Raw genomic sequence first — 14040 nt, 5'->3', positions numbered from 1 at the left:
TGCTCACATGGTCACTTGTTGACTTGCCTGTCACATCCTGAGTGGAAATAGTGTATGGCAATTCAAAAAAATCAGCGAAACACTCCAGAGAAGGAACTAGGCAGCTAGTATGCTTATTCATTCATGGGATGTGGACACCATTAGCAAGGCCAGCATTTATTATTCAACCCTAATTGTCCTCGAGAAAATGGCTATGAACTATCTCCGTGAATCACTGCAGTATCTAATTAATGGTAATCCCCTGGGGAAGTTGATAGTGGGAGATTGTGTGACAGCAATGTCATTGAATATCAAGAGAGGCGGTTAGATTCTCTCATTGTTCAGGGTCATGTTTGGCATTTGAGTAGCATGAATATTAATTCTCAATTATCAGAACAAGCCTGAATATTGTCTAGGTCTTGCTGCACATGCGCTGGGACTGTTTATTTAAATGAGAAGTTGCGAATGGTAATGAACTTTGCACAGTGAAAATTCCTGCTTCTGACATGAAGTTGGAGGGAGGTCATTGATGTATCAGCTAAAGGTGACTGGGTCTAGGACATTTTCCTCTGTGATAACCGTAAACTTTGTGCTTGGTATGATTCCAGCAAATGGAGAATTCCCCGCTTCCACCACCATCCACCCCCACTGCCCTCCTCCCCCTCTCCAGTTCCCGTTGACTTCAGCTTTGCTACGGCTCCTCAATGCGACACTCAAATGCCATTCTCACCTCACGTCTAGAACATAGGTTTTGTGGTCCATGTTTGGACAAGTGCTGAAATAACATCTGGCGCCAAGTGGGCCTGACAGAACCCAAACTGAGCATCAGTTAGCAGGTTTTTTGGTGAATCAGTGCCATTTGATTGCACTGTCAATGACACCGTTCATGACTTTGCTGGTGATTGAGTGTAGACTGATAAGGCTGTAATCGGCCAGATTGGAATAATCCTGCTTTTTGTGGACAGGACATTCCTGAGTAATTTTCCATGTTGACATGTCAATGCCAATGCTGCATTGGAACAGTTTGACAGACGCACAGCTTGTATTGAAGCACATATCTTCAATACTACAGCTGAGAAACTATTGGATGTCCACAGCTTTTGTTTTATCCAGTGTCTTCAGTTTCTCTACATTACATGGAGTGAATTGAATTGGCTGAAGATTGGTATCTGTAATGCTGTGCATCTCAGGAAGACGTCAAGATGGATCATCTACTTGGCACCTCCAACTGAAGATGGTTGCAAATACTTCAACCTTATCCTTTGCATTTACTTGCTGGGGGCTCCACCATTATTAAGAATGGGGAAAATCCTCCACCTATTATTTATTTAATTGTTCACCATCATTCATGGCTGGATATGGCAGGATTGCAGAGCTTAAATCTAATCCAATGATTTTGGATTTCTTAGTTCCTCCACAGTATGCTGTTTAGCATGCATGTTGTCCTTTTTTCACCAGGTTGGCACCCCATCTTTAAGTACACTTGGTGCTCTACCTGACATGCATTCTGCACTGATCACTAAAGCGGGGTGGTCCTCTGGCCTGATGACAATGATAGAATGAGGGATGTGCCAGGCTGTAAGGTTACAGATTATGTTTGAATACAAGTCTGTTGCTACTGATGATGTGCAACAGATGATGGATCCTCAGTTTTGAGTTGCCAGATCTATTCTGAATCTATTCCATTTTGCATGGTGGTGGTGCCATGCAACATGATGGAGGGTGTCAAGGTGGGACTTCACCTCCAAAGGGCTGTGTGATGGTTATTTTACCAATACTGTCATGGACAGATGCATCTGTGACATGTAGCTTGGTGAGGATAAAGTAAAGTAGATCTTTCACTTATGTGGATTCGCTCAATATTTGCCATAGAGTCATAGAGATTTACAGCATGGAAACAAGCCCTTCAGCCCAACTTGTTCATGCAGCCCTTGTTTTTTAAAACCCCTAAACTAATCCCAATTGCCCGCATTTGGCCCATATCCCTCTATACCTGTCATAACCATATAACTATCTAAATACTTTTTAAAAGATAAAATTGAATCTGCCTTTACTACTACCTCTGGCAGCTTGTTCCAGACACTCACCACTCTCTGTGCGAAAAAATTGCCCCTCCTGACACTTTTGTATCTCTGCCCTCGCACCTTAAACCTATGCCCTCTAGTTTTAGACTCCCCTACCTTTGGGAAAAGATATTGACTATCTATCTTGTCTATGTCCCTCATTATTTTATAGACCCCTATAAGGACACCCTTCAGCCTCCTATGGCTCCAGAGAAAAAAGTTCCAATCTATTCAGCCTCTCCTTATAACCCAATCCATTAAGTCCTGGTTGCATCCTAGTAAATCTTCCTCTTTCTAGTTTAATAATATCCTTTCTATAATAGGGTGACCAGAATTGCACACGGTATTCCAAGTATGGCCGTACTAATGTCATGTCCAACTTCAAGAAGACATCCCAACTCCTGTATTCAATGTTCTGACCAATGAAACCAAGCATGCCGAATGCCTTCTTAACCACTCTGTCCACCTGTGACTCCACTTTCAAGGAGCTAAGAACATGTACCCAAAGATCTCTTTGTTCTGTAACTCTCCCCAGTGCCCTACCATTAATTGATTAAGTCCTGCCCTGGTTCAACCTACCAAAATAAGAACATAAGAAATAGGAGCAGGAGTAGACCGTCTAGCCCTTCGAGCCTGCCCCGCCATTCAATAAGATCATGGCTGATCTGAAGTGGATCAGTTCCACTTTCCTGCTTTCTCCCCATAACCCTTAATTCCCTTGTCTATCAGAAATCTATCTACCTGTGACTTAAATATATTCAGCGAGGTAGCCTCTACCACTTCAACAGGCAGAGAATTCCAGAGATTCACCATCCTTTGAGTGAAGAAGTTCCTCCTCAACTCCATCCTAAACTGCCCCCCCACTTATTTTGAGACTGTGCCCTCTAGTTCTGTTTTCCTTTCTAAGTGGGAAGAATGTCTCTACCTCTACCCTATCTATCCCCTTCATTATCTTATATGTCGCTGTAAGATCCCCCCTCAGCCTTCTAAACTCTAACGAGAACAGGCCCAGTTTATTCAATCTCTCTTTATAAGCTAACCTCCTCATCTCCGGTATCAGCCTGGTGAACCTTCTCTGTACTCCTTCCAAGGCCAATATATCCTTTTGCAAATAAGGGGACCAAAACTGCACACAGTACTCCAGTTGCGGCCTCACCAGTGCCCTGTACAGTTGCAGCAAGACTTCCCTGCTTTTATATTCTATCCCCCTCGCTATAAAGGCAAACATTCCATTTGCCTTCTTAATCACCTGCTGCACCTGCAGACTGAGTTTTTGCGATTCGTGCACAAGGACCCCCAGGTCCCTCTGCACTGCATTACCTCGCATTTTACTAAATTAAACTCCATATGCCATTCATCAGCCCTCTGGCCCAATTGATCAAGATCCCACTGCAATTAGAGATAACCTTCTTCACTGTCCACCATGCCACCAATCTTGGTGTTATCTGCAAACTTACTAACCATGCCCCCTATATTCTCATCCAAATCATTAATATAAATGACAAATAACAGTGGACCCAGCACTGATCCCTGAGGTACACCGCTGGTCACAGGCCTCCAGTTTGAAAAACAACTCCTACAACCAAACTCTGGCTTCTGTCAAGAAGCCAATTTTGTATGCATTTAGATGCTTCACCCTGGATCCCGTGAGATTTAACTTTCTCCCACAGGCAGGTATGTCCTTCAGGACTCAGACAGCTATCAGTAATCACATTACTGAGGCACTCTTCATGATGGATGTTGAAGTCAGCACCCAGAGTACATTCTATGCCTTTGTTACCCTCAATGCTTCTTCCAAGTGGCATTCAACAGTTGTGGGATGGCACAACTGGTAATGGTAATTGCACAAGGTTTCCTTGAATAGGTTTGACTGGACGCCATAGAACTCAATGGGCCCTGGAATCAATGTTGAGGCCCCAAATATTGAGGGAGTTGCTATTCCCTCGCAACTGTATGCCATTGTGTCACCCCCCTCTGATGGGTATATCTGCCAATGGGTCAGGACAGGATGGCAAAGGAGAAGCTCTGCAACATTGGTTGTAAGGTTGTCAGCCTGTTTGCTTAATTAGTCTATGAAAGCGCTATTCAAGTTTTGGCAAAGGTTCCCAGATGTTAGAATGGAAGACTTTGTTTTGTTCACTTGAGGTGAATGTTGGGAGGTCTGCCCAGTTTTATTTTTATTAAACTTTCCTTAGCAGTTTGAGACAATGGAAAGGCTTGCTGGGCCATTTCAGAAGGCAATTTAGATGACTGCATTGCTGTGAGTCTGGAGTCACATACAGGCCAGAACAGGTATGGACAGTGGATTTCCTTTGTTAAGAGATAATGAGCATGGGTTTTATGACAATTCTGATCACGATTACGAAGACTGGCTGTTTGTTCTAGATTTATTTCATTAAATGAATTTGAATTGATCTTGTAACCTCCCCATTCAATAAAGTACCTTAACATGCTGAAGCTGCACAGACTGCATATACACCCACAAGCACTACAATTCCACAAAAATACACAAATAGTATTCTGAAGTTAAAATTCTATAACACTAGACAAATGCTTAAAAAAGATATTGTAAAATGAGAGGACATATTATAACTTTGTAAAAATTATTAATTTAAGTTAGAATTTGCTACCATAGAATAAAAACTGACACACCATGGCTTATAATCTCTCCACTACAAAGATTTCACAAGAACACATTAAGAATCCAAAAACACAAGAGATAGAAATAGTAGTAGGCCATACAATTGAGTCTGCTCTGCCATTCAATACAATCACAGCTGACCTTGGGTTTCAACTCCATCTACCTGCCCGCTCCCCATATCCCTTCCTTCACTGACAGACCAAACATTTGTCCATCTCAGCCTTAAATATAGTTAGCGATGGAGCATCTGCAATCGCCTAGGGTACAGAATTCCAAAGATTCACAACACTTTGAACGAAGAAATTTCATCTCAGTCCTAAATGATTGGTGGTCCTAAAACTGTGCCCACTAGGCCTAGATTCCTCATCTAGTTAAAACAACCTCTTAATGTCTAAAATTGAGTTAGTGTTATGTTCAAGTATTCAATCAGGAATTAAAATATCCAAAGAATATCAATAATCCAAACACTTACATTTACACAATGTAAATGGTTCTTTTCCAGCTTCTGTGGCATGCAGACTTGACTGACAAGACCGATTGTCAGTAGATGATAAGCGTCCACGAGCCCCTAGTAATAAAATAACATAATAATCATAGCATGGAACTGGATTCACAAGTATGTTGCTCTTTAGTCTGTGTGCATGCTGTTGCTCTTCTTTTCAGCCCAACTCAATCACCAGCTTTTATTTTACTCTTTGAATTCCAAACTACATTAATTCACTCATTCCAAAAAGAGATTTCACTTTCATGAAGAATAATTGAAACATTTCGATAGTAGCACAGTAGTAAAATGCTTTCTTCCATGTGATTTAACTAGCAGTTGACAGCACGAGTATGGCAATAGATTTTTGTAACACATTCTATATCATGTTGGGTGAGGTTCTCTGGCCTCTCAGCTGTGTGCTTTCTGCCTGTGGGAGTTAGTGTATTGTTTGCTAGTGGCAGGATTCTCTGGTCTTGCCATTGTCAATGGGAATTCCCATTGACATCATCCCACACTGATGGGAAACCCACAGAAGAATTCCAGCCATTAAGTTAATATTCATATTAAATAGATATTGCCATTTTGCAAGTAAACAAGTTAACAGTGAAATAAAGACAAAATACTGCAGATGCTGGAATCTGAAACATAAACAGAAAATGCTGGAGAAATTCAGCAGGTCTGACAGCATCTGTGGAGGGAGAACAGAGTTAACATTTCGAGTCGGAATGACCCTTCGTCAGAATTAAGTGAAGCTGGATAATGAATTTCCCCAAGATCTCAAACTCTTTAGTCAATATTGCATCTGATCCATAGAATCCCTACAGTGCAGAAAGAGGCCATTCAGCCCACTGAGTCTGCACCGACCACAATCCCATCCAGGCCCTACCCCCATATCCCGACATATTTTACCCACTAATCCCTCTAACCTACACATCTCAGGACACTAAGAGGCAATTTTAGCATGGCCAATCAACCTAACCTGCACATCTCTGGATTGTGGGAGGAAACCGGAGCACCCAGAGGAAACCCATGCAGACACAAGGAGAATGTGCAAACTCCACACATACAGTGACCCAAGCCGGGAATCGAACCCAGGTCCCTGGAGCTATGAAGCAGCAGTGCTAACCACTGTGCTACCGTGCTGCCCATCTGATCTGAATGACTAATTAGAAAGCACAGAAATAAGTAATGAAAATACAATGTTTTCCTTTGAATTCTGCCACAAGAGGTTGCTCATCAACGACAACAGTTGACAACACTTTTTCCATTAATGGAAACTACGACAGTGCAAGGATATTGTTGAAAGGAGAGGAACATTTTGATGAAGTCACATCAATGTCAGTATAAATCTAAAAGATGATTTCACTCCACTACCAAATCAGCTAAACGTTATTCACTGTCTTAGCAGACAACAGGTCAGGCCATCTTTGTACTTAGACTTGTAGATTTACCATTTGTTGGTTTGGGTGTCATAACTTTTGCACTTCCAATATTCAAAGCATTACAAAATAACAGCAACACAGTACAGAACATTACAAGTTTTTGATACTGAAAATGAAAATAAATCCAATTTTAGATGAAATGGTCCAAGTATTAATTTCCTAATTTTATCATTACACCAACTACAATCACATCCATACGAACTTGCATTTATATGGCAGTCAAGACCAGAAGAGAACTCAGTCTTTTACAATGAAGGAAAAAAGGGGATGCAGTTAAAAAAAAAAGGAACAGAGAGTCTCAGATGTGGAACTGAAAATGCTGTTAAAGAAGGAAGTTTTGAGGAAACTTTCAAGAGTAGGGAAGGGAACACAAAGAAAATTCCAAAAAACAGGATCACAGTGGCTGAATAAGCAGCTGCTAATGCTAGAGAGGCCAATACATCTAAGAATCAAAGGTGCACGCAGAAATATTGCCAATCCTTCACTGTCACTGGGTCAAAATCCTGGAATTCCCTCCCTGACAGTACTGAGGGTGTTTCAATACTACAGGGACAGCAACGGTTCAAGAAGGCATCTGACCACCAACTTCTCAAAGGCAAACAGTGATGGACAATAAATGCTGGTCTGGACAGCAATGCCCACATCTCATAAAATCATTTTTAAAAATGTAACATAGGAGGAGACAATGGAAGGTGGGTGAGTGTCAAATCAATTGTCGGGGTGTACAGTCACTGACTTTGGAAGGGAGTTGGTTGATAGCAAAAGGGGTTTACTATGGATAAGGAAATTAAATGTGGTTTTTCAGATGAATTTAAACATGTGGCAGATTGATGCTAGGGAACTTGCAAGAAGGATATTGGAATAATCAACTTTGAGGGACCGGGGCTTCAAGGCATAATGGAGAAATGGGATGGAGGTGGATGCTGTGGAAGTAGAAGAGAGTTGTTTGTGCCATGGACAAAAAGGATTACTAAGAGTTGAGTATTGTGTAGAGATTGAAAAAAATGAGAAAGGTAGAGGGGAAAAGAAAAGACACATTTAGGAAGAAAGTTCTGAAGAGTACGTCGGAAGCAGTTAAAAGCTCTGTAATTAATATTGGGACAAAGAACAGGGAATATTCAGGTCAGGGTTAAAGAACATTTAAGCCAATATATAGCGCTTGAGAGAATTACAAAGAAAGAGCATAGGAAAGCTGTGAACAGCACCAGAAATAATGGCTGGAATTCTCCAGCCATTCACGCCAGTGGGATTCTCCTTTCTCGCCGCTGTGAATGGAGATTTGGCTAAGCGCCAAATTCTCCTTCCTCTCTCCTGGCACAGCATGAGAATTCCGGCCTATGACTTTGATGGAATAGGATCAGGATCTGCTTCAAAATTGCATCATGAGCAAACATACAAGAAAAAAGCCAACAAAACCAATTTCTCCCACAGACCACATAGAATCCGTTGTACTGCACAGACTACAAAAACATATTTTAAAAAGTCTGCAAATGACGACAGCTTCAGTAAAAGTAAAGTGAAATCTCATTATGTGGTATTGCGTACTAATTAATTAAGTAAGAAGTCTCACAACACTAAGTTAAAGTCCAAAAGATTTATTTGGTTTATTTTGTTTGACTTTAACGTAGTGTTGTGAGACTTCTTACCGTGCCCACCCCAATCCAACACTGGAACTCCACATCATAATTAATTAAGGCAAATATGCAATGTTAAGAAAAAAGCCTAGCTTCAAAATAATGTAATAATGTTTACAGTTCTCTTCCAGAATGAGATTATATCAAATGAGGTGAAGTCACATTTTCTCAATTGACTTCAATATTTCAATAAAATTACTTTTAAAACTTAAGTGAGGGAGTATTTAAGAAATTAAGATATATCCAGACCCATGTGTATGGACAGAGAGTAAATAGCAAGGGCATAACTTAAAAATAAAGAGCTTCAAATGACATTAATTAGTAATTAGCTGAAGTCCTCTACTCTTTTCATTACATATATATTGAAACAAAATTAAAAATCAAAGAGAGATATTCTTACCGCCACAGCTGGACAAAAGTGGAAAAAGCTTAGAGAGATATTGCAATGACAGTGTTGTGATGGGGTATTATGACATAATTAACAAAGAATAATCAGTTTATGATTCACAGCAACATAAACAAGAACATTATTTTGCAGTTGGGAATTTATGATTTATACATTTATGGAAATCATGATTTTGCTAATCAATTTTATCTTAAATTTGCCCTTCCCTCAGCATGTACATGTCACACTTGTGCTGTCTTTCCATCTCTGTTCCATGCCTCTAAATTTCACTTACTCCTGCCACACCTCTAATGAACGCTGGCACAGTGGGACAATGTCGGTTTGGGTTTCAGTTCCCCACAATTCAAACTTGCCATGCCATAAGATAGAAGAATCAAATAGAAGAGAGCCCACTCCTATATAAAAGTTGCTCTTTTGTTTTTGTATATTAACTCATGGGGTATGGCTATCACTGGCTAGACCAGCATTTATTGCCCTTGAGAAGATGATGGTGAGCTGCCTTCTTGAACCATTGCAATCTGTATGTTGTAGGTACACCCATAGTGCCATTAGGGAGGGAATTCCAGGATTTTTACCCAGCCACAGCAAAGGAATAGCGATATATCCCTAAGTCGGGATGTTATGCGACTTGGAGGGGAATTCGCAGGTGCTGGTGCTTCCATACAGCTGCTGTCCTTGTCCTTCTAGGTGGTAGAGATTGCAGGTTTGAAATGTGCTGTCAAAGGAGCCTTGGTACATTGCTGCATAGGCATATTTAAGAAGGAAATTTTAAAAAGAGTAAAACAAAAGCAATTAAAAGCTCTGCAATTTGGGGAGCTCGAGGACTCTGAGTCATTGATTTGGAGTCTGAGCTGCAGAACCTGTGATGCATCAGGGAGGGAAACAGTTAGCTATGCACTTAAGGAGGTGGTCACATCCCTTAGGAAAGGCAGGACTTTAGAGTTGGTGGGGAGAATACTCCGATTGGAGTTATAGAAAGAATATTCAGGACAGGATACAGTGCCTGAGGAAATCAGAAAAATTGTGGGCACTATCTTACCGCCCGTTCACGCTACTCTCCGCTGGAGCAAGGTCAGAGAATTTAGCGGCCACCCAAATTTCTGTTCACTGCAGTGGGATGGGAAAATCCTGCCAGCGTGAACAGCACAAGATTCCAGTCGCACTGTTTGATAGCATCTGATAAATGGTTCACACTGCTGCCACTGTGCGTCCATGGTGGAGGGAGTGAATGTTTATTGTGGTGGATGGGGTGCCAACCAAACCGGCTGTTGTCCTGGATGAGGTTGAGCTTCTTGAGACCTGTTGGAGCTGCATTCATCCAGACAATTGGAGAGAGTATTCTATCACACTCTTGACTTGTGCCTTGTAGATGGTAGACAGGTCTTGAGGGAGCAGAGGGTGGAGCAGGGGGTGGGGGGTGGATCAGTGTATGGAACACCCACATTTGGAAAATTATCAAAGTATGCAGTCACAGGAAAACAGATAAGTGATTGGTTGGTGAGTGTTTTGTTTCTGTATCTTTTAAAGTGTGTTATTTATTAATAATTGTAAGATTTTATTAGTAGCATTACATTGTACTTGCAGTAGTGAAGTTTATTAGGAGAGGTGGGATTTGTTAATTATAAATTAATTAAGGAAAAGTACTTAATTAACTAATGAACACAGAATTAAGATGGGAGGGTAGGTGATGTGTTATGGCTATGAAACGTGATAGTTTCTGGACACCAGTGTGATCCAAGGCAAATACGGCTGCAGTAAACGTCTGCAGCTTGAGGACTCTGAGTTATTGATTTAGAGTCAGAGCTGCAGAACCTGTGATGCATCAGGGAGGGAAACAGTTAGCTATGCACTTAAGGAGGTGGTCACATCCCTTAGGAAAGGCAGGACTTTAGATTTGGTCAATAGTCAGAGACTGGAAGATGTGGTTGCAGGTCAGGTGGGAGTGGGGGATCAGCATGTAGTGATGGAGACCCCTTAGCCCCTGACTTTATCCAACAGGTATCAAATGCTTGTTACCCTGTGGATAAGAGAAGGACTGCAAGGTGAATAAACGGACTGACTATGGTGAAGGATGCCATTCAAGTGGTAGAGTGAAGAGGAATGTGGTGTGATAGGGGACGAAACGATCGGGGACATAGAAACTGTCTCCTCAGCTGTGACAGGGACCTCCGAAGATTGTGCAATGTGCCCAATGCCTGTGTTAACGACATTTCCTCACAGTTGGAGAGAAACTTGAAGTATGAGGGTCCATGTGGGAACAAACAACATAGATAGAATCCAGAATAGTGTTCTGCAAAGAGAATTTGAGGAGATAGGGTCCATATTAAAACTGAGAACATCAAAGGTAATCATCTCTGGACTGTTACCTGAATTGTGAGCTAATTGGCACACTATTAAAGATCAATGAATTAAATGCATGGCTGAAAGAACAGTGCAGAAAGAAGGGTTTTGCTTCATAGTGCACTGGCATTAGCAGTCAGGGAAGAGTGAGCTATTCCACTGGAATGCGCTCAACTTGAACTGAGCTGGGAACAATGTCCAAGCCAATTGTATAACTAGAGGAAAGCACTTTAAACTAACAGAGTGGATGGGGGAAAGGGAGACTTGGAAGTTCAAAGAGAAAGTCAAGGTATTGAAATAATATAGTGACATACAGAAAGCCAAGCAGTGTGGGGCAGAAAGGGACAGAGTTTAACAAAAAATATACAACTATGAACAAGGTCATTGCAGGGAACAGAAGTAAAATAATGAAATTAAAGTTTCTTTAGCTGAATGCACAAAGTGCCTGCAATACGATAGACAAATTCATGGTGTGTTTTAAAGTAGCAGATGTGGCTCGGAAATCAGCGAGATCTCCTGGTCCTGTCAAAGTCTGTGGCATTTTGTATAGCTCACCCGCCTCACTACCAGGGAACCTGTCATGAGGGGGTTGGTCACCTTTCGTGGGTTCAGAAGATCCTGTTGCTCGCAAAGGCCAGAAATCCCACCCAGAGAGGCTGCAAAGAGATATAGACAGGTAAGGCGAGTAGACAACAAGATGGCAGATGGAGTATAATATAGGGAAATGTGAAGTTATTTATTTTGGTCAGCAGAATTTTTGTTTCAAAAAGGTGGGAAACTTAATGTTGATGTCCAAAGAGGGTGTGCTGGTATAAGGAATGCAGAAAGTGCAGCAAGCAATTAGGAAGGCATATGGCATGTTAGACTTTAAGGGAATTGGAATACAAAAATTAGAAGTCTTGCTACAGTAGTATAAGGTTTTGACGAGAACATATCAGTACTGTGCGCAGTTTTGGTCTCCATGTTTGAGAAAGAATATACTTGCATTGGAGGCGGCATAGCAAAAGTTCACTAAATTAGTCCATGGATGAAGGGATTGCCCTATGATGAGAGGCTGTGTAAATTGTGCTCATATTGCCTGGTGTTTTGAAGAATGAAAAGCGATCTCATTGAAACCTGCAAGATTTTGAATGGGCTTGATAGAGTAGGTGCAGAGAGATAGTTTTCATTGGTTGTGAACTTAAAACGAGGGGACAGTCTCAGGACAAGGGGCTAATTATTTAGAATTGAGATGAAGAGACAATTCTTCACTCAGAGTTATGAATCTTTGGAATTCTCTACCCCAGAGAGCTTTGGATTCCCCATTGCTAGATACAGTTAAGGCTGGGATGAACAGATGTTTGGCCTCTCAGGGAATTAAGGGATATGGGAAGCAGGTGGAATAATGGAAATATATCCAAGATCAGCCGCGACCATATTGAATGGTGCAGCAGGCTCAACGCACCATCTGGTCTCCTCATGATCCTATTTCTTACATTCTTATCTGTCTGTTTACACCAATTATCAGCGCTGTGCTAGAAATGGAAAATGGTAGAAATAATCAGCAGGTCACATGTGGGCTTCATCCTGTTCTGCTCAGATTTAATGGGCAACAGGAGAGGCCTGCACATTGTGGTTAGGTGACCCAAGACATCCAGGATTGTGACAGAAATATTGGTAGTTTTTCATAAGCGTGGATAAAAACTCAAAATGTGGAGGCCAAGTTTAAACCTAGCCAGACTTTGCAATTTGCAAACTGCAGAGATGGAATAGACTGTATTCACGCAGCCAGGCCTTGGACAATCAACTCTCCGTCAAAACCAGACAGGCCTGGAACTGCCTGGCCAGGTGCTAATGGTCACATTATTTACATCTCCAGTGAACCTGCTACACTTGGTGGCACCCAGCTCGGTAGGAGGCCAGCAGCATAACATGACAAGGACAGGACTTGACCATTGAAGATCCAAAACCATGCTCTGTGACCTCCAAATATGGAAAGCAGTCGCCTCATTGGATCTTCCTGCCCCCACCCAATACTAATATTTGACACAGGCCATAGAATCTTTGAGAAGGGTGTGAAGAGGAGGATGGAGGGGGCAACCTGGAGCCTGGCTCTGTTTTTGCGCCTTCTTCAATGACATCTCCTGAGAGCACCTTCGACCAAGCCAAGCTGCACAGCATCTCCAGCTCCTTGTACCTCAGGGACAGCGTTATCAGACTGACAACCTGGTGAGATGACCCAAAGACCAGAACCAGCCCTAGATGACAGACGAAGCCTAAATCGATGACTGCACAAACTCAAACATCAGCCAATCCTCAAAGACCAAGGAACAGTCTGTCCCAGTCTTATTGAATGGGCATTACCAATCTTTTCAGACAAACAGTTCCAATACAGTGATAGGGGCTTGTGGACAGGGTGTAACGAATCCTCAGAAGCACGTGTCAGGAGAAAATAGTGTAGATTTGAGACTGTTTACAGAAGAGTCCTATGGTAAGATTGTTGGAGTTTAATTAAAGTAAGATAGTAGAGTTTGATCAATATTGTTTTTCCTTGATAGTGTTCAATAAGGTTGTGTTGGAACTTCACCTGATTCTTGTCCCCTTTGTCTATCTCACCGCCTAACCTGTCTAAGTTATAAAGGGTTACTACAAACTAGTCAAAGTTAGTCAGGGCACATCTACCCACCTTTCACTTTACAACAGCCTAACATGCAGCTCGACACGTATGACCCTGCAAGTTGCTAGCTACCGAGATGGGAGAGTGCTTTCTCTCCAGGCCTCCAGTACCATTCAGGAACCCCTCCAACATACAAACCCACCACCCTCATCAGGGCCTGTCAGCCTGGTCCTGGCGAAATCCAAGACTTATCTGGAGGTTTGGTCCATCACTTTGTCTCCTCAATGTCCTCATCGCAGCAGAGGTCACTGCTCCTGATGGCACTACCAGTATTGCAGAGCTACCAGCCTCTAATTGGCTCAAAGCTCTTTCTCCTGGAACAGGGTGGAAGTCTTGCCTCATAACAATTAAAGATCTGTCGGTCAAAAAATTAAACGGGGCGAGTGAAAATCGAG

General features: G+C 41.9%; 1 protein-coding gene and 1 long non-coding RNA gene across 5 annotated transcripts in view; one reads left to right on the top strand and one right to left on the bottom strand.

The window, feature by feature from the left end:
• Positions 1-14040, top strand: part of LOC145344020 (uncharacterized) — a 45678-nt gene that overhangs the window by 12907 nt on the left and 18731 nt on the right. The gene's annotated exons all lie outside the window — the stretch shown is intronic.
• Positions 1-14040, bottom strand: part of LOC145344011 (coiled-coil domain-containing protein 158-like) — a 134477-nt gene that overhangs the window by 114086 nt on the left and 6351 nt on the right. For all 4 annotated transcript variants that reach the window (XR_013886827.1, XM_080190675.1, XM_080190685.1 and 1 more), the window contains exon 2: positions 5156-5251. Coding sequence is in view for 3 of the 4 variants with exons in the window: in XM_080190675.1 (XP_080046801.1) it covers positions 5156-5251 (96 nt within the window). In the remaining variant the exon portion in view is untranslated. The remainder of the gene's footprint in view (positions 1-5155; positions 5252-14040) is intronic.

Source organism: Carcharhinus amblyrhynchos, chromosome 1, assembly GCF_965287045.1.
Source record: "Carcharhinus amblyrhynchos chromosome 1, sCarAmb.v2.hapA, whole genome shotgun sequence".
NCBI classification, from domain to species: Eukaryota; Metazoa; Chordata; class Chondrichthyes; order Carcharhiniformes; family Carcharhinidae; genus Carcharhinus; species Carcharhinus amblyrhynchos.
Note: the sequence above shows the minus strand (reverse complement) of the source record. Positions and strands in the feature narration are given on the sequence as shown.